At 47.5% G+C, this 21,279-nt stretch overlaps 1 protein-coding gene across 1 annotated transcript; it reads right to left on the reverse strand.

The window, feature by feature from the left end:
- Positions 1–797: 797 nt before the first annotated feature.
- Positions 798–19,261, reverse strand: RGS14 (regulator of G protein signaling 14). The gene is made up of 15 exons (XM_082213291.1): positions 18,655–19,261; positions 15,066–15,087; positions 14,117–14,271; positions 12,515–12,607; positions 11,556–11,699; positions 11,024–11,173; positions 10,782–10,902; positions 10,529–10,650; positions 8,505–8,708; positions 6,351–6,427; positions 4,552–4,678; positions 3,576–3,657; positions 2,588–2,646; positions 2,169–2,280; positions 798–1,578 (listed from the first exon to the last, which is right to left on the reverse strand). The coding sequence occupies exons 1-15, from the start codon at positions 18,697–18,699 to the stop codon at positions 1,265–1,267; spliced, it is 1,827 nt and encodes a 608-aa protein (XP_082069417.1). The 5' UTR covers positions 18,700–19,261; the 3' UTR covers positions 798–1,264.
- Between the last annotated feature and the right edge of the window lie 2,018 nt (positions 19,262–21,279).

The raw sequence follows: 21,279 nt of genomic DNA on the forward strand, positions 1-21,279 counted from the left end.
CTGCTCCCCTCCCCACTCTCATTCAGACGGTGAGGGGCCGGCACATGCGGTCAGGGGCAGCCAATGGGGAAGCAGCTGCCTCCTCCGCCTTGCTTAGCATGCGAGGCTCGGCTCGGTAAGCACCTCGGGGACTGAGCTGGGCGAGGGGATGGGGCACATCGGGAGACGGCGACCCCGCCCCGCGCGACCTCACCCACACGCCGCTTGCTGGCTGGTCTCCCCAGCAAATGCACACAAGCAGAACACGTTTGCTGAGCAAAGGCTTGCAGAGGTTTCCAGGGACCTAGGAATGTGCGTGTTCTGTGTGCGTGGGGAGAGCGCGGCAACCCCACAAGAGGAGTATTTCCAACCCAAATTTCCATTCATCTCTCTCTCTCTCTCACTCTCTCTCTCTCTCTCTCTCACACACACACACACACATTGCTTGCCCACAGAGCACACCTCCACGGTTTTTGGAGAGGGGTGGGGGACCCAGCTCCTAACCAGAGACATACACAGCTCCAGCGAAGGAGATTTTGTGGTACAGTTGGTGTGGGCTTGTCGGATCTGCACATCAAACGTTCAACCCAGGGCAACTGGGAATTGGTTTGGGGGTCCTCTTCGCTCTAAGCCGTGCCATTTCATATGAAGGATGTGGGAACCTCTCAGGGGCAGCACAGACCCCTAAACAGTCCTGTCTCCACAACTCCTGCACCCCAGTGTGTCTGCCTTGAGGGCTGCATTCACAACCCACTGCTGCCACGCTGCCCAGAGAGGCGTGTGATGCCGTGCACAAACTCGCAGAGACTCAGGACGACTTAAGCAACAGTGTTATCTTACATTTTACAAAGACTGAAAATTACAAACTATATACAGGCGTCATCACCACCTGCCACAGAGATGCAGTTGCTGCTGGGGCAGCCATGGGCAGCTGTTTCACAACACAGAGCAACACCGTACGATGGTCTGGTACAGCAAGTGGGCAAGACGGGCATTTTCCTGCCCAGCCAGCACGGGCAGTTCCAAGGGAGGAGAGTCAGCCAGAACATTAGGAGGACACGTTTCTATTCCTGGAAGACAGGCTGGGGGTCCCTAGAGGTGGCTGCAGGCTGTAGCCAGGCCTCGGACCATATTCCTATGAGAGGGGAGGAGTCTCTGTGAGGCAGAACATGGTACCACAACATATACTGAACAGGAGGGACCTGACCTCACTGCAAGGAACATGAGGTTGACTAGGCCTCCTGGAAGGGACTAGTATGGCTGGTGGATGGAGTCATGGAGGAGGTCACATGGCTGAAGGTTTCCCAGCAGGACCGGCTGATGATGGAGTTCCCGTAGGCGGCTTTGAAAGGGAAGCCTGAGATACTAACTGCTTCTTCTGGGCCTGACACTGAGAGACAGTGGCTGCCTCAGCACTGGGGGCCTCAGATGTGGACTTTTTCTCAGGGGCTGGGCTGGATGAGGCACTGGTCTTGCTGGAGACACCATCTTGTTCAGGCAGCTGAAGGAAGTCAGGTAGTGCTAGATCCTCTTTGGATAGGAGGCCACGCTGGTCATTGACTCTGCAGCTCTGTGCCCGGTTCAGCAGATCCACGAGCCCTGGGGAGGGGGGGGGAGAAGGAATTTGCTGGAGTTCTGGCAGCCTAACAATAATTTATTATACTAGCTGTCACCTTGCTATTCAACAGCCTTCTTCGCGTTTAAACCTTTCTTTTAAAAATGGCCAATAATCCAGGCACAGGGCCTTCTCAGCAGTGGCACCTGCCCTGTGGAATGCCCTCCTGCCAGATGTCAATGAAATAAACAACTATTTGACTTTTGGAAGACACCTGAAGGCAACCCTGTTTAGGGAAGTTTTTAATGTTTGATTTTTTTGTTGTGTTTTTAATATCCTGTTGGAAGCTGCCCAGAGTGGCTGGGGAGGCTCGGCCTAATGGGTGGAGTATAAGTAATACATTATTATTATTATTATTATTATTATTATTATTATTATTATTATTATTAACAACAACAACAACAAAGTAGTGAGGTTGAAAATTGCATGCATTTACAGAAATAAACATGTCAACATGTATGCAGATTGACATAGCACCCTTTAATTCCCTGGGACTGCATTGCTTGCTTCCTAGTCAGTAATAAGCATCTTATTTACCTCCCCTATCTGACAAGTAACATCAGAGAAGATTTACCTTCCAAGTCATACGTGCGTCTATTCTGTTTGCTCCTAGGAGGCTTGGTGAAGGAACAGGACCCCTCACCGAATGAATCAGATTCAGATTCTGTCTCTACAGAGCTGTCATCCTGGAACCACAGTGAGAGAAGGCATGATTAAACCAGAGCCAAAAACTGCCAACCCCGTACCTACTTAAGCACCATGACATAAGCCTAGCAAACCCGAAACAAGGTGATATGCATGGCTGGTGGGGTGGGGGACAGAAAGACATCTCTAGACATACAAAACTACTATTATCAGAAATACTGCTAGGCCAAAACTTTTCTCACTGAGATCTACATGCAGGAAGGCTTTGTTTCTAAAAATAAAAATGGAGCAGCATTCTGTCATGTAATTGCCCCAGCTAAGGTAATACAACCCATGGCCAAGACTCACCTCACTCAGCTCACGAGAAGGGCTTATTGCAGAATTTCTCACACCAAGAGGTTTCCCTTCTGCAATAAAGCACATGGATATTAAATATCCTGGAGGGACAGCAGAACAAAGAGTCAGACCTTAAGCTCTGACAACAATGGGAGGATGGCTGGAACGAAGGCTGAGAATAAGACATGATGGAGAATGGATCGGGATTTCCTGGAGGAGACAACATGGAAGAGGCTGGAAGCCTATAAACTGGGAGCTGAGAGAACATGAATGGACTGTCCTTGAAATGATTCGAGTGTCGATCCATGTTCTAGCAAGAATACTGGCAAAAAGAAGGAAATGCTGTGTTTACAAATGTGTCATGGACTAGGGAAGTTGTGGGTTTGGAGTACAAGATGAGAGGAAGTAGCAATGTTGCCTTCTCTTTTTCTGACACGACTCCTATGTTTTCAGCAGCCGTATGACGAGAGCCCATTCAATAGGGGACTCTCCCCTTCCCTGCTGCTTCCTGCTGGAGAAAATCTTCACAGCTATGAAAGGAGCCCTGCCAGAAAAAAGTGTCAACTTTAGTGGGCCACCTATAAAGTTACGAGACAGAGGTGGTTGATCAGAGCGAATGTGGAGCAGGATGCAACACTGCATGAAATCTGGTATGATCCCCCACCCCTGACAAATATCACCATGCTACAGCACATAAATGCCCTGGGACATGTGGTTGTGCCTGTGGCCTCACTGCTTATGACGTTAAACGGCTCTTCATCTAGCCTGATTTCCTCACCAGGCTTATTGAGTGGAAGATGCAAAAATTAGTGGTCTGCTCATCAACATTGGCAGGAAACAAGGCAATCCTGTGCATTGGCCTCCCTCCCTCCCAGAGATCCACATGGTATTCATTCTTCCCTCCCTAGGAAGGTGTCCCTGCCTAATGCTGCACAGTGCCAAGCCATCTACCAACTATCCGTAGAAAAATGAACCACATGTGCCTTTGAGCTTCACCTACCTGTATCTGACTCCAGCACAAGCTTCTGAGAAGCCACAGTGGTAACTTTCTCTTCCATATTTAGAGCTTGTGGCTCACCAGGCTGCAGCAAGAGAGCAGAGTTAGAGACACAGCAAGGCAAGGAGTTCATGTCAGGGTGGATGAACCAGAACAACACTATATACATGCTGCTAGAGTAGGCAGCTTTCCAAAAAGATGCTGAACAGAAATAGCCACGTGCCGTAGCCCACCAACCCACAAAAAGAATTAATGTTGTCTGAGACATGGGGGATCTCCCTCTAGCCTGGAGAGCTGCTGTACCTATGAATGGCCTGCAGCTAGCTGGAACAGAACATTACCATGGACTCTGGTCTGGGTACCAGTCTCTCCTGGCCTGTCACTTTACTTGCTCCTGCTTAACTAGAAGGGGAAAGCATTGTCCCTAATAAGAATGTAAAGGAGCCCAGCTGGATCAGACCATAAGCCCATCTAGCCCAGCTTCCTATTCTCCCAGTTGCCAATCAGGTTGCACCCATAAGTGGAACGTGAGTGCAACAACACAACAACGAGGAATTCCTAGTAGTGGTATTCAGAGGCAATTGGTATTCAACGACTAGTAGACACAGGAAGCTCTTATCTTATCTGCTCTTTTAGAGCCATCCAAGTTGGTGGCCATCACTATAACGTATGGTAGCAATTTCCATAGTTTCACTATGTGCTGGGCAAGGGGTGCTAAAAGAAACTGGGGGGGAAGCTTAAGATCCAAATGTAACTAGAAATTTCATCCCTACAGACCCCAGCAGAACCCCCCAGAGAGGAAAACTGCAGGGAGGAAACTCCAAGTTCCATACTCCTTAACCATTTACCATACTGGCTGGGGTTTATGGGTCTTTGAATCCAACAACATCTGGAAGGCCATAGGTCCCCCACCACTGGACGGGAGTCACCCAGACTTCATTTCTGTGTCCTGTTTCACTTCCTCAAAGACCGTTCTCACCCGTCGAAGCAGGACTCGTGTGAGATCCAGGCCGTACTTCTCCACGATGGGCTGCAACGCCTCCCGCAGCTGCTTAGTAGATTTTGCCAGAATGCACACTGTCTTATTCAGGGGCATGATTTCTAGCCTATAAGGAGAAGAAACATCAGAAATATACCCAATGGGCACAGTATACTGCATCTGGCACTGCCACCTTGCATAACTTGTGCACCCCAGTAATCTACCCCAGGTGAAGGATAACCTTCACTTCCTGATGCCTAATGGTAGCAAACCAAGGAGTACAGTTCTGATTCCCCCATTCGAAGCCCATGGGCAAAGTCACAGAAACTGAGCACATAGGAAAGCAGTGCAGGAAGGAAGGTAGTTTCCTAATACTGTGCCCATATATGAATCACAGCAAAGTGGGCAGGGAGAAGAATATTCCAGCAGGTTGTCTTGAATGAAATCCTAATGTTGCGAACCCCTTGTGATTTAGGGTCTGAGAGGCAGAGTCTGTTCTGGAGCTGTGAGCCCTGACCTATGTTCATGGTGATACAGCAAGGTTCACGCAGATGGGGGGAGGGTGCTATCTCCCAAAAGATTTGCAGAATGGGGCTTGCAACACGTATGGCCTACTCACTTGGCCACCAGTACCTGTATGGGAGACTCAAGGGAGTGTGAAGAAGATAATGAGGGGGTGTGCTTCCACCTAACCCACCCCCTCTGCCTTTGAAAGCCTTAATGCTGCCTGACTTGGGGATACCAAAGGGGCAGCACACACATTGGGGAAGCTGAGGCCTTGACATTTGGTTGGCACAACCTGATTCCTAGCTATTTTGTAGTGGACTTAGCCGCAGTAGCCAGAGCATCCAGGGCTAAGATAAAACTGTGCAAACTCCTTTGTTGTTCTTGCCCCTGCCAGGAGGTGTCATGTTCCTACATTCATTGTACTGAAAAGTTGCTTTTTTCATACTGTTTTATTATTGCTGCTACGCAGAGACATCACCTTGCCAACAAAGGTCCATTTGGTTAAAGCTATCGTTTTCCCAGTAGTGATTTATGGAAGTGAGAGCTGAACCATAAAGAAGGCTGATCGCTGAAGAATTGATGCTTTTGAATTATGGTGCTGGAGGAGACTCTTGAGAGTCCCATGGACTGCAAAAAGATCAAATCTATCCATTCTTAAGGAAATCAGCCCTGAGTGCTCCCTGGAAGGACAGATCATGAAGCTGAGGCGCCAATACTTTGGCCACCGCATGAGAAGAGAAGACTCCCTGGAAAAGACCCTGATGTTGGGAAAGATGGAGGGCACAAGGAGAAGGGGACGACAGAGGACGAGATGGTTGGATAGTGTTCTCGAAGCTACCAGCATGAGTTTGACCAAACTGCGGGAGGCAGTAGAAGACAGGAGTGCCTGGCGTGCTCTGGTCCATGGGGTCACAAAGAGTCGGACACGACTAAACAAATGACTAAACAACAACAACTATGACATTGTTCTTGCAGTTGTTGATTTTGTGATGTATTGCTGTTCTCCTTGTTGTAAGCTGCTCTGAGCAGTGTGTGTGTGTGTGTGTGTGTGTGTGTGTGGTGTGTAAAAGCAGCAAAGAGATAAAAGTGGCATGAAGAGCAGTAGACAGAGAGGTGTTGGGTGACAGAGAGGTGCTGGGTTTGCTTATGTTTCACAAATAAAGACGGGCCCCCATCCCTGGGGCAGACAGCCCTGGCCCCATGTCAAGAGGGATTTAGCAAAGTTTCTGCCTGTTGGCTACAGAATACATGGCCAATGCAGAGCAGGAGGGGTCTACAGAGATTACACTCACTCAAAGCTGACCCTGGTCTCCAGCTTCACCTCCTGATCCACCAGGACTAAGCTCTCCTGGTTCAGTGCCAGCGGCTTCTGTGAAAAACCAAGCAAAGGCAGACATATTAATACAGCAAAAATTAAAACACGGATGTATTGTTGTATATGTATATGGGTATATGCAGTGCTTTTTTCTAAAAAAAATGTTTAGGGGTACTCTCATTTTCCTACTCATATTGAAATACTGCCCCTCAATGAGGCCAAATTTAGATTCACAAAGTGTTTAGGAGCATGCATACCCCTGCATCTCCCCCAGAAGAAAAGCATTACGTATTCAAAGTTAAACTAGAAAATAAGGCCACAGGTGTGCATGAGTTTAAAAGCTAATGAGACCAAGGATGCAAGTCTGGGAAAATAGCTTTCATAATCCTGCATGATACGTATTATGAGACAAAACAATCCTAGTGATTAAGGGCTTTTTCCTAGTTTACATTTGTTTGCTTGTTAACATTTCTTATCATCAGGTATGAATTGCCTCCTAGCATGAGTCCATGAACACCACCGTTATTTTCCATATGTTGCAACACGTGTGTTGTTGCAACATCAGCGCTTTCTAACATTCCTCATGATGCCTCAACAATGCCTACTAAGCTTTCAAAATGCCTTTCTCTTGATCAAGTTTATTTTTCAATTGTTTTGAGTATTTTGGAATCATATTTTTTATTTGATTATTTGTGCACTTGGGTGGTAGTGACAACTCTCTGCAAACAGAGAGGTTACTAGTGTAGTGTTCTGGCTTGAGGACAGAAGGGGTCCTTTGTTCAAATCTTGCCCCTACCAGTACTGGCAATCTGTCAGCCTCGGTCCTTTGTCTGTGCACCTTTTAAGGTTACTGCAAAGGTTACCGAGATAGCCCACGTGCACACTTCGAATGCTCAAGAAATGCTATTTAAATGCTGACTACTGTATTAAATATAAAGTGGTACCTTGGGTTACATACGCTTCAGGTTACACACTCCGCTAACCCAGAAATAGTGCTTCAGGTTAAGAACTTTGCTTCAGGATAAGAACAGAAATCGCGCGGCAGTGGGAGGCCCCATTAGCTAAAGCGGTGCTTCAGGTTAAGAACAATTGCAGGTTAAGAACAGACCTCCAGAACGAATTAAGTACTTAAGCCGAGGTACCACTGTAGTCTAAGCATGTTTACTCAGAAGTCGGTTCTCCTGAATTCAGAGAGATGTATCACCTAATAAGTGTACAGTACACAGTTACCTGGGAGAAAGTCCCTTGAACCTCAGTGGAACTTACATCTGAATAGACATGCATAGGATGCTTTTTCTTTTTTCTTTTGTACCAGGAAGCTTTCTGAGATTATTTCATTAGGAATGACCTATAAGTATATGCACGCACGCTGTAATCAGCTATAATCTGGATATTATTTGCCTAATGCAAATATGCCTTCTGAAATACTTGATATACAATCAGGGTGGATCTCTGGGGCTTACCTGTGGATAGGTGGGTAAATATTTGTCTCTGGCAGCACTTTGTAAAGAACAACATTGAAGCTATTTGAATTTCAGAGGAATTGAAACTATGCAGAGGCCCAACCCCTGGGCAAAAGAAAGATTCACCCTGCAGTGAACCTAAAGTAATTTCATTTTGAGTTCTCTCCTTGTCAGCTATGTGGGGTAAAATTAGCTGGCTCAAGGAGATACTTGAAGAATAGTGGGTGTCCCTTGAAAAGTGATGATGGTAGTGTCTAACTCATCCTGGTGCCTCTAGCAATCCATCTTCAGTGTCTTATCCATCATTAGTATTCTGAGCCTTCAACTAGCCCATCCTATGGGACAACACTATACATTCATTATCTCAGTAATTCTTACAACAACCCTATAAAATGGGCAATTGTTGCGCATGGCTTTTGAGACTGAGAGAATGTTGGTTTGCCTCAGGTGGGTTTGTACCTGCAGTGAAATTTCAGGCAAGGACTTCTGAACTCACAGCTCACTACTGCATTGTCCACCAACTGGACAGTTTTTGCCCTTTGAAAGAGGTTACAGCTGCTGTCTCCGTCCTGGAAATACAGCACACACAGCACCCCTTCCTCTTAAAATCTCTGCAGTGGCATTCCTCCAGAAGTTATTTTCCTTTTCCTCCCATAGGCTGGGCCTACCTTTTCATTCCCCACAAGATAGATCTTGACATCAGGCAGGTGGAGGCCCCGGCGCTGGCAAATCCCAGCCAGCATGTCCTGGATGGAGAGCCCAGACCGCACAGGGGCCAGAGAGGCCGTCCCATCGGGAAGGTAAATACAGCAGTACTTGACAGGCTGGTTCTGACTGTCAGGCTCTGAGCCAGTCAGGCTCTGCCTGTTGTTCTGGAGGAAGGAGAAATCAGCACATTCAGCATCACTCTTTGGCTGGCTCAACTACTAGGATAAAAGCTCAGAGTGGACACCAGATGATTTTCTAAGGTCTGGTATATAATATTGTTTGTTGGTGTTTTGAGGCTTCTGGACAAATGTACCAATGATAAAAGCCATACACAGAATTTTCATACATAACTGTACATCATTTATCCCTCACCTGTGTGCAAAACATATTTGCTGTTCCATGCATTATAGAGAATGAGGAGATAGAATACTAGAATGTACACAAGTGGCAGGTGGTGGGGTATAATGCCCTCCTTGTGCTTTTCTGATGGGTGCCATTTTTCTTTTATTTTTAAACTTTCCTCTATTTAGTAAACCATATTTTGCATCATGCGAAAATGTTTAGCAGAAGAAGAACTCTGCTAGATAAGACCCAAAGTCTGTCTGGTATCCTGTTTCCCACCACAGTCAATCCAATTGCTCAGACAAGCTCATAACATACAAACACAAGAAGAGCCCTGCTGGATCAGGCCAGGGGAGCATCTAGTCCAGCATCCTGTTCTCACAGTGACCAACCGGATGCCTATGGGAAACATGCAAGCAGCAATGCATTGTTGCTTCCCAGCAAAAAGTATTGTCAGATCTACTACTCCTGAACATGGAGGTTCTATATAGCAGGTTTCTTCAACCTTTTCAGACTCAGGAACCACGTTTAACCCAAACATGCATTTGAGGACCCATTTCTTAGTCTCCCTATTGATATGCTAGTTTTGCTGCATGCAGGGGCTACAACGGGAGCAATTTAAATATATGATCCTTCCCTACTACCTACAGTTTGAAGTAATACATTTTAGAATTCTACTCTTGCAATCTACATTTCTCATTCTGGGTACTGTATAGAAAAGTGTAAAAAAAAATTCTGGTTCTAAGATGTGTCGGTTTGGCAGCCTAAAGTCTGCAACTCTTGCTTTCATGTCCAACAGCTCCCCCTTTCTGCAGATCTGGCACTGGTGCTATGAATACAGTGCACAGACCTTTGCATACATGTCGCTCTTGCAGACTAAGCCTGTAGCTCTAACCACATTTGCCTGTGAATAAGCACCACTGAACCTGGTGAACTGTGCTGAATCATGCCTGGTCTGTTGGCATTTATGTGTAATATCTATCAAAGCCAAAGAAAAATCTGATCTGATCCACTGTCCAAGGAACAAGTACGCTGTACATGCATGTGCATATACTAAACAATAAGTAAATAAAAATCATTATTTTGCTCCCCAGAAGCTGGTTCCATTGGAACAGGTCTGTACTCTGTAGTTTACATTCATGTTATGCAGATCAGGCAATATTCAGCCCCCTGTTGTCCCTGCAGGGTTTTCTAGCAATGCTTCTCCCTAAGGATAATGTCACTCCCTGTTCTCCTTTCACTTGTCGTTGTATTCAGGAGGGGAGGATTGCGTCCCCACCAGCTGGGACTCCCTATGGCTTTAGGCAACATCTTTTCAACAGTTCCAGGGTTCTGCAGCTGCAGAAAATACTGGGAGCTGCCTCAGCAGCTCTTTCCAGGAGCATTCGCAGAGCTGAACTGCACATTGTTGAGAACTCCTCCACACTGCACAGTCACATAGCCCATTACAGATTGCGTGGGGGCTGGGCGGGACAGAGCGTGCAGCAGCCGTGGCAGAACATCAAGCAACAGCAAAACGCCTACTAGCGCAAGGAAGGGAGCGTGACCCGAGCAGGATGGGGTAGGCAACAGCAGCACAGGTCGGTTTTCACTGCCCTGGCCCCCCAAACCCCCAGGCTGAATAAGTCCCAGAAGCACTTGCCTCAGTCTGGGAACTGTTGGTGGCGTAAGATGAGAGGAAGCCCAGGTCCAGGCTAGCCGAGGAATTCAAAGAGCCTTGAGACTCACGCCAGTGGGACGGCCCTTCGCCGCCATTTCTTTCCTCTAGGACAGAGAATCAGCAGGTTTTTGGAGGATATGTGATCCATGGCAATTGGGCACTTTATTAACCACCCTGATGCCACCCAGAGTCACCTGAACAATTGTGGTGTCCCAGCTATCGGCTTTGGACTCACCTCCCCAGTGACGCTCCCTCCGGTCCCCTCTCCGAAAGGATCTCCGAGGGCTCCTGCTGCCTAAGTTGCCACCTTCCTCCATTCCTAGCGGCAGCGATTTCCCCGCTTTTAGTTTCGTTTTCTAGGGGGAAGCCAGAGAGCGCATCAGCTCATGGCATGCTGGACCAGGTTAGGGGGACAAAGTGGGGAAAGGCCACCGCCTAACTTCCCCATGCACTCCTGCTCAAGAGGAGGCCCCGTACCTTGCCATGGTCGCTTGGGGGGCTGCCGCTTCGAGAGTGAGGCCTCAGCTCTGGCAAGGGCTGCCCTTGGCTTTCGGCCTTCGCACATGCCTGATACAGTGGAGACTTGACGAAGCGTGCGTAGCTGTCAAACTTCATCAGGTTGAAGATCTGGAGCAAGAAGCCTTGGGTTAGTCATGTGCCCATCACTGTCCCTGAAGCAGGACGTCCTCCTGGACTTGGATCGCCTCAGAGGGACATAGGAAGCTGCCTTATACTGAGTCAGACCACTGGTTCATCTAGCTCAGTATTGTCAACACTGACTGGCAGCAACTCTTCAGGGTTTCAGATGTACCTGGAGATGCCAAGGATTGGGCCTGGGACCTTCCACATGCAAAGCACCTTTTCTGCTACTGAGCTGCATCCCTTCTGCTACCTTAGAAGACTTCGGCAACGATGCTTCGCATTACTGATTGGAGAAGCAGCAGGTGGTGTTCCTAGATTCCCACACAAGCCCACATCTCATAGACCTGCTAAGGCGGACTGTTCTCACCTGGAGTTGTTGGACGTGAAACATGTCAGGGGTGGGGGTGGCCAGCATCTCCTCACCAATCCAGGCCTGTCTGTCAATATTGACCGGGCTGACCGAATGTCTCGACAGGAACTCATCATAGATCCTCCTAGCCTCCTGGGCCAGCTATGGAGAAAGCAATGTGGGATGAGATGAGTTATGACGTTGCTACAGGTAACAGCTGCTCTCTGTGGCACTCTTCTTGTCTCCTTTAGTGTAGGCTATAGGAGAAAAGCATCAGGGTTCCTCTAGTCATAGGGTTGCATGCAACCAATGCTTGTATGCAAATACTAGAAAAGTATGAAATTGCTATTCATTTGGTTGCAAAATTCAACATTATGAGAATACTTCCTTCCTTCCTTCCCATGCCTGGTAAAATCTCCAAAGCCAGAAGGAGACTCAAAATGTTTCCCAGCCATCCAAAGGAAGTATTTTAATGTGCTGCATAGCTCCTTGCCCTTCCCTATGACTAGTGACGAAAGCAGGGAAGTATACAAAAAGCCAATTTCCACAATGTGTCTAGGTAGCAGAATCCAGCATTTTTCAGCCAAGAATTTGGCTTCATCGGGTACAGAATTTCTTTAGTGTTTTATTTTTAAGCACAGTTCATGTAGTTTAACTGAGAGGCAAGGAGTCATCCTGACATTTCTTAGCATATCCCCTCTTCCAAATCAGGCAATGTGTTTTCTGAGCAATGAAAAATGTGCTGCCTGCATCTTGTGCAGAACTGAGCTTCCTCAAAACAAAAGTCTTTATTTTATAAACGACAGTTTCTAAACCTTGTGGTTAAAAAATAAATATGAATATTCCATTCAGGGCAAATTAGGAACAAACTGAGCTACACTTGCTTATATCCACTCAACCCCCCAGGCAGAGAAAAAGTCTGCTTTGTGCTGGTTTTGGGTTTCATCTGCGTTGTCTGGCCTTGGTGGTGCTCTTACCTGTTGGGTGCTGCCAGCTGGGATCTGCTGAAACCGTTCACAGGCTTGCCAGAAATATACATTCTCAGCACTAAACTCCTTCTTCAGGAACTCCTAAAAAGAGGTGGGGGTAGAGATGAAGACGACCCTCCCTCTGTCCCAGGACTCTCACAATTTAGTGTCCTGTGTAGACCAAAGAGTTCATCTAGGCACCATTCAGCCAGGTACAACAAATGCAATACAACACAAAGCAAAACATTATGTAAACTCTACGACAGGCACATACTATTGCAGGCTCACACTTACACACGGGGGGCGGGGGGGCCATAGCTGTCAACTTACAGATTTGAAAATAAGGGACCAGCAGCCTTGAAAATAAGGGACCAGCAGCCAAAATAAGGGACCTGCAGCCTCACCTGTTCCAGGCACTCCAGTCTTCCTGTCCTCCTGCAGTCTGGTCAAACTCATGCTGGTAGCTTCGAGAACACTGTCCAACCAACTTTGTAACCAGAGGTTCAACTGAATAGAATCTGAATCACATGCACCACAAAGCCTATGCAGCCTCAACTTAAGATGGCTCCCCGGCCTGGCTTTGCACTGCAAAGTTTGCAGCAGCACGTGCAACAAAATGGTGTCCAGCTTTCAAAAAACCCCTCAGCTTGCATTAACTAGCCCCACACAAGGCATGCAAGCTCCACCCCCCAGTCGTTCTTAGACTTCTTATTGGGTGAGCAACACAGCCAAGCAACACAGTTGGAGCCTCCCTCCTCCCTGGCCGGTAGGGAGGGAGGGAGAGGAGCTGCTTCCTTTGAAATTTAAGGGACATCATTTAAGGGACATCCATCAATAAGGGACAGCAGCGGGACATGGCGCTGGAATAAGGGACTGTCCCTTCAAATAAGGGACACTTGACAGCTATGGGGGGCGTACCTCTGCTTCTCGCAGAAGGGTGAGCCATTTCCTTCTCCATTGTGGTGCTGGACTGGGTGGAGCCTCCCCACCCTGCCCCTGCTCTGCAATGAGTATAAAAATACCCCCCCACACACTCTCTCCACTCTTCAGGTAGTCAATCTAATTAGCAGGGAAGGAGCCATTTTGTCAGCCTTTGTGGCACTGGGCTGGGTGGAGAGGCTTCCACCTCTCTACATAGCACCACACCATGGTGGGGAGGGGAAATGCACCACTCTTGCTTGATCCTGCATGTTTTTTCCCCAGTGGCAGCCACCAGAAAATTGGGTCAGAGGCTGGCAGGCCACTAAAGAAGGCTTAGCAGGCCAGACAGCGACGTAGGAAGGAGGGTGCAGGGGTGCGGTCCACCCCGGGTGTCATCCCTGAGGGGGTGACAAAATGGCACACCGCGAGGGGCAGCACATACCGTGGGGCCTGGCCTGCAGCGCACCTGAGCCACGCATCTCTCCTGGGTGTGACGTGGTGGCTCAGGGCCCTATGCTGCCCCAAACGGCAGCATGGGGCTTGCGTCCACCAGGTGGACTCTGTGGGCAGCTCGCCGTGGCACCCCCAGCTAGCTACGCCCCTGAGACCAGATAAGCCCCATGGACTGACCATGTCCTACCCTGGGTTGAAGGGAGATCATGATAAACAGAAGTGCTGTGTCTTACTCACAGTAAAGTAGGCCACACCATGTCGGTCCTGCAGTAGTGTCTCAAAGGACTCTGCCCACCGTGCTACAGATTGCCCCGAAGAAGGAGAGGCGTTCTGGGTGCTTGTCAGACTGTCCACACTGTTATTACTGCCCCGAGCCCCCGAGCTGTTTAATTCTGTGAACAGAGAGAGAGAGATTTCAGGTCCTTCCCAAGCCCTAGCGTGACACTGAGTGGGGGGTCTGCCCAACTTGGCTACCTAAGGGAGAGGTCTAGATGACAACCTCATTTCACATACTGCACGTGTGCGAAACCTTTGGCTTTCCAGATGTGGCTGAACTACAACTTCCATCATCCCAGGCAACTGGACATGATTGCTGGGGCTGATGGGACTTGTAGTTTGGCAGCATCTGAAGGGCCAAAGGTTTGCCACTCCAGACATACAGAAACCAACTGGAGTGGCAACTGAATCTTACTTCAACAAGATGGCATACTCCACTGCGCCTGAGGGCAGCAGGCTAGTGTAGGAGGTGCAGGCCATGCTGTGTGGCATAGGCAGTCCTGTCATCCAATACTTTCTCATCTCTCCCTCTACCCCCAGCATCCTCCTGAGGTAGACACCTAACTCCACATAATGAAGGGGTTGGCCCAGCAACAATCTTTGGCCTCTGTATACCAGCTGATAAATCTTATGAGAGCTGGAAGTAGCCAGTCTGTGTCCTGTGTCCTGGCAAAATATCCTGAGAGGTATTTTGGGCAACGTTTGTTTCACCATCTGGTTGCCTGGAGCTGTTTTATGTAATTCAGAATGCCAATGTGAGTGAGTGTGAGCAGGTCTTCCTGTTGCTTGTAGAGTTTACCAACCTTTGCACTGCTCCACCCCTACTAGCCAGTGAGCCCTGCTGTCATGGTCAGGTCTTTAACCTTCCCACATGCCCAGCACCCTTCCCAAAGACAGACGGCCTACTTACCCCCATCTGACACAGCCAGGCCCTGCAAGAGAAGGATGAGAGTGGTCAAAAGAGTTCTTAGGGATATGGCAGAATGCAGCGGAGCCAGTACCCCCGGGGACGGAGGAAGCCTCTGCTCCAGCATCAGACAGCCTCACAGGACATTCTGCTGCAGCAGATGCAAGATAGCCGTCTGCTACCAGAAAGCTTCCAACCTCAGGACAAGTGCCAAACTGTGCTGCATCCAATCTCCCGTGCTGTTGTGGAAGTCTGCCGTGGTCAGAACTCACTGTAAGCAATGTAAGGAGGTGCTGACCTACATGAGAGCAGGAGCCTACCACTCCCACCCCTGGACCCAGCTGCCTTTGGGATAAAGTAAGCTGTAGGCCCACCGTATTCCCAGATGCACCCCAGGAGGAATGACCCAGGGCCAATACTATTCCATACCGTCCAACATTTTCTCAGATGAAAATTGGGACCTTCTATTCTACATCAGGAAGCTTCTCCCGTGTTTGATCTCCAGCACACATAGATGTCTTATACACATATACATCTGTCACCTTGAGCCAATTACAACCTCTCAGCCTAACGTACCTCACAGGATTGTTGTAAAGAAAAAAAATATGTGAGGGAGGGGATTGTATACACCTTCAACTGATAAATGGAACTGAAATAACATTTCAGCAGTACATTGCTTTGAGTCCCTGTCAGGGAAAAGGTGGGAAAGAAAAAGAGGAGGAGGAGGAGGAGGAGGAGGAAAAACTGTGAGAATGATCAGGAACATACCAGAGAGTAAATCCTATTGAACTCAGTGGGATTTAATTCTGATTAAAAATGCTTAGGGTTGTCCAGTCTTTACCCAGTTACCTGGGAGTAAGCTCCTTTGAATACAGTGGGACTTACTTCTGAGTAGACATGTAAAGGCTTGCCTTTGTATGGCTCCATTTACAATAAAGGAATAAACGCCTCATGTGTTTCCTAAAAAATGGCTGGCTGCTGAAGCATTTTAATTAAACAATTTAAAGCGGACTGGTGACCTTTTCCTTCAGAATTATAGGAAGGGGCTTTGTATGCCAGCTTCACCATTTCCTTCATTTGATGCAGGTAATTTATTTTCGGTATAAGCAGCACTCCGTTTTTGCGCACATACACATATACACACACCACTTTTAATTGTTCTCTGAGACATGGAGGGGAAGAAAATGGAAAAGTAGGACATTCCAGGTTCAATCAGAAATAGTGTTCAAAGTGTAACATTACTTGTATAATGGCACCAAAGGGCCACACACAAGACCTAGAGCAGGGGTGGAGTGCTTCAGGCCCAGGGGTCAAGTGTGGCCCTTCAGGCCTTTCTATTTGGCCTCTAAGACTCTCTGCTGCCACAATACCCTCTTGAGCCTCACCCCTCACCTGCCCTGCTTTGCACCCTTCCTTTTTTTTGGCCTGACCAGAATGTGTCCTTTGAAGAACTCTAATAACACCTCTTTAGCTTGTCTGAGTATATGTAAACACTAGCCAATCATTGCTCTGTCTGCCTTTGCCTCTGGCACCACCTGCCACTGAAGGAAATGTGGCTCTCAGCCTGACAAAGGTTCCCCACTCCTCAACTCGAGACTCCCATCCCAAGGACCATCCGGATGTGGCAAAGAGACCAGCCTTGCCACAGTGCCACAGTCTAGTCGAGCCAACCGCATACAAATGTTGGTGGTGTCCTTTGCCTACGCCATTGCTGTGTGGCACATACAAGGTTCCTCATACTGGAACCTCAGTCTATGTCTTTCAGATCACACAAATCTGAAAAGGACTAATGGAAGCAGGATGCTGATGGGATATGCCTGACAGATTGGTCCTTCTCATGTCAGGCGAGACAAAACAACACCCCATATGAGAACGTGATCAGCCAATCCTTCTTGAAAACCCACAACAGTTTCTACAGAAACAGGGTTGAATTCAACCTAATGTTACATGGCAGTGGGAAACTTCCAGGACACATAGATTATGCACACATTAGCACCCCCCCCCCCATACTGCATACTGCTGTACACAGCCGAGAAGGGGCAGGGATGTCTTCACTTGATACACATTGCCTGTTCGGTTTCCCCATGCCTGTAAACCACCACCACCCTGAACTCATGAAGCTACCATCTGCACATGTGCAACAGCTGTACACACCTCAGCTTAACAGTGAAATGAATGTAGCTTATGTTTTCCAATTGGATGGCACTGGTTTGAAGGGAAATGGACCAAGGAGCAGTATTTCTCAAGAAAAAGCGACAGGATATAGATGTGGATTGTGACAAATGCCTTGTGTAGGCAGCTTCAAGCACCAGTGGTGGGCTACAGTAAACAGTAATGTGGGTACCATCTCTGGGGTCAGTATCTGATATTTCTATTTGAATCCACATTATAGAAAGGATGGGGAACCTCTGCTGGAGTACAGCTCCCATCATCCCTGACCATTTGTTATACTGGCTGAGGCTGATGGGTGTTGAAGTCTAACAGTGTTTGGCAGGCCACAGATTCCCCAACTCTGCACAATAGGATAAGACTCTATGTTGTCACCATAGTCAAAGGGAATCTTTCCATGAACCACACCATGGACTTCTCTCCAAAGGCTCCTACAAGCTGATCCCACACAGAAATTCCACATAGGATCCCCCATCCAGGGCAAACAAAGGCTAAAGCCACTTTCCAGGCAACCAACTGGGTTTCTGTGGCTGGCTCGCAATTATCTCCCATCTAACATTCCTACCGAACCCTGCTATTCCCTAAACAAATAGCTGTCAGGTTTCAACACCACCAGCTTATCTAACCTGCAACTCCTTACTTTTTTTGTTGTTGCCTTGCTCACAACATGAGTCTCCGTCATCCAGTTTTGTCAGCCCATCTAATCTGATTACAGCCCTTCCTTGCCTTTTGTGGCTGCCAGTCATGCTGAGTTGTGCAACATGATCTCAGAGACTCTCACGCCAGCCCTCGGTCTTCTGGGCTCACCGCGGCAGATCATCTCTCAGTGCAGGCTGCAGCCTCTGAAAAGTACTGTGATTTCACAGGCCACAGAAACCCTCGAGCTCAGTGTGAGACAAAAAAACCCCAATCTGGCCGGGTGTGGAGTGCGAGGGGTTAGCAAGGCAAGAGTCACAGACCCTTGACACAGACCAGCCACGCAGAGAGTGCTTTCCATGTACTCTCCCACAAGTTACAAAGAACAAGGTGGGGCAAACAGGCTCCTTGTCACCAGGCTCAAAGGAAATGAAGTGTAGATTAGCCTTTCTCTAATAGTCAAATCCCAGCCTCTCCTCAATATCAGTGTCACAGCCTCCCACTTATCTTCCTGGATGTCAGAGATCCATGAAAAGTAAAGGCACCCCAGCTGGCCCAGAGAGGCCATGCAAGGAGAAAAACAATGAATGCTGATCTTCCTGGACAAATAACAACCCCAAAATGCATAAACACACAACCCAGATCCTTAAAAGGCTGCTTCCCTGAAGCATCCTTTGCTGGGGACAGAAAAAACAAAACAGAAACCACATTTCCTTGCAGGTTTGTGAGCTGCAAGCCTCTGGCCTTGCCATCATCCCCCAGGAGCAACTGAAGTGTACTCACTCACCATTCGGCCATTTTGGACGCCCAGGTATTTGGGTTTTCCCAGCATGCCTCGTGCTGCTGTCACAGGTAGTCCGTCTAAGCCAGGACCATCAGCCTAGGAGAAGCCCCTCCCTGAGGCTGCAGCACGGCCTTCTGAGCATCCCCGGCAGGGAGAGAAAGAAGGAGTGCAGCTGCCTGCCACGCTCACAGTGCTGCACTCACTACCTCTTTTCTCTACCACAGGAAGTGTCACTATGGAAACCAAAACCACAGCTCAAAATGGGGTTTGGAAGAGAGACTCCCTCCTTCGAAGAGCACAGCCCCACAGACACCCACAACAGCCCAGGGCTCTCTGTGAACTGTCCAAGGCTAGAGCATAAATTTCCCCAAAGGATTCTGCATCCTGATAAGGAACCGGAGCGTTAGGAGCTAAAGGCAAAAGAAATTTACTGTCATCCACCACAAGAAATCCCTCAGGGGAAGGAACTGAACAGCTGGAAGCAAGGTAACAAGGCGTTGCTTCAGCAGAAATGCAGTAGAAGGAGCGAGAGAATGAAGACAACAATCTGAGGCGAACGCAGCACAGAAAACTGTCCTTGGAGATCATGAGACTCCATCAGGAAAGTGAGGGCTTTGTTTCATAATCTCTGCTGTAGCAATATGGCAAAAGAGGTTCCAGCTAATAAACAAGCTTGCTGGCATGAAGTCAGGGGCCTTGTCACTACGTATATGGTGCCTCTAGGCCTCTAATCCAGGCAGCAACGGATATGACGCCCAGTCCGACATTGTTAAGCGTAATATTGGTATTTATTCACTTATTTCTTACATCTTTATCCCAGCCCTCCTCCAATGCGCTCTGGGTGGCATACATTCCTTCCTCCCCTATTTTATCATCACAGCTACCCTGTGGGGAAGGTCATGGAGCAATTGGCCAAAGATTACCCAGCAAACTTCATGGTTCTAGTTAGGGTGGCCACTTTCAGCACAGATTGCCAGAAACAGAGAACACATAATTGCATCTGCTAATTTTTATATAGAGATACCAATTTTAAATACTAAAATTTAAATAGAAATACATTACTTCTGACCACAGGGAGGACTGCAGCCAGGTGACCTGTGCCTGCTCAGTCTACTCTCGAGATGCACACTGTTGATTGGCAGTTCCAAAAGCCCTCCTGCTTTCCCTTTCTCTTTAAATTGAACCTGGATTCAGGGTGACAACTTGAATGAAATACGGGAGGCAGGTAAGCCTCACCCCACATAGTGAATTACAAGATGCAGTGCACACACGCCATTTGAATGGCAATGTCCATCAGCTTGGGGGGCAGCCCCCTGAAATATTTTATGGGGGGGCAAAGGGCCTCAGTTATTAGGAGTTAGCTTCTATGCCTGGATTGAACTGCCCTTCAAATAGAGGACTGCCCTCTGTAAAGTAGGATATATGGCCACCCTTGTCCTAGATTCTAGGACATGGACCAACACATGCACTATACTGGCTCTCACTGGGAAAGCTGGCAGCCTTTGAGATAGATTTGACCCTTCCAATGAAAACTTTAACTAGCTTCTGATAATTCTTTCAAATTCAAAGCAAGGTGTGATTTTTAAAAAAATGTTGTCCAGTTTCACTTGTAATGTGTAATTGTGTACAGTAATGTTATTGCGTTGTTATGCATATTCTGAGAAAGTAAAGGATCACTGTCAACCTGAGGATATATTTCAGAACACCCATTCATTCTTTAAACATGACATTTGCTCCAGAGCAGTGAAGCTTTTCCTTCTAAGTAATGCCACTTGCATTATAGTACCTAAACATATTGTCCCAGGCATTGGCCTAGTATGAGAAGAATACACTGACCTCCCAAAGTGTAACAGTTGGACATCTCTGATCCAGTGCAAGGCTGGGAATATTAATGAGCTTACCTGAATGTGCTGCAAATTCTAGCATGTCATACAAACACAGCACAATCAATGGTACTCCCCATGGGTATAGCATGGGAGGCACTACAAATAATATTGTAGTAGAGAATTCACAAGGGAGGTTGCTGTATTGTAAACATTCTCAAGATTGCCTGTGAAGATGTGTAATTAGTGCTTGCAGTGAGCACTGGGTTAAAAACAAATGTTCAAAGTCTAAAGTAAAATTGACCACATGCACCCATCATTTATGTGCAGACTACATAATAATAATAATAATAATAATAATAATAATAATAATAATAATAATAATAGATAATAGATATCATAATAGATAGACCTGTGACGTCTATCAATCTGTCAGGTAAAAGTTCCCAGGTTCTATATGGACTGCATCAGTCATGAAGAAAACACTCTATTTATGGAAAATATGCTTCTGGTGGTAATTTATAACAGGTAGTTCTCAACAGACAACAAAAACGTTGCCATCCAAGATAGGCTGGTGGATGGTGGGGTCAGGGGGTTGGCTCCCTCCTGTAGCACAGATGGGCGAGTACAAAAAATGCACCTCTCTTGGTTCCTCGGCAGAGGAATCTGGATGCTGGTGGGAGTGGGAAAATGAAAAATTGGGAAAGCCAAAGTTGACGCGTTTTTCCATCTCTGGAGAGGAGTGTGTGAGGGTATATGGAAGCCAGCCAAGTGTACAAAGGAAAAAATTGTATTAATTGCTCCA

This window comes from Podarcis vaucheri, assembly GCF_965113315.1.
Source record: "Podarcis vaucheri genome assembly, chromosome: 2".
Classification (NCBI taxonomy): domain Eukaryota; kingdom Metazoa; phylum Chordata; class Lepidosauria; order Squamata; family Lacertidae; genus Podarcis; species Podarcis vaucheri.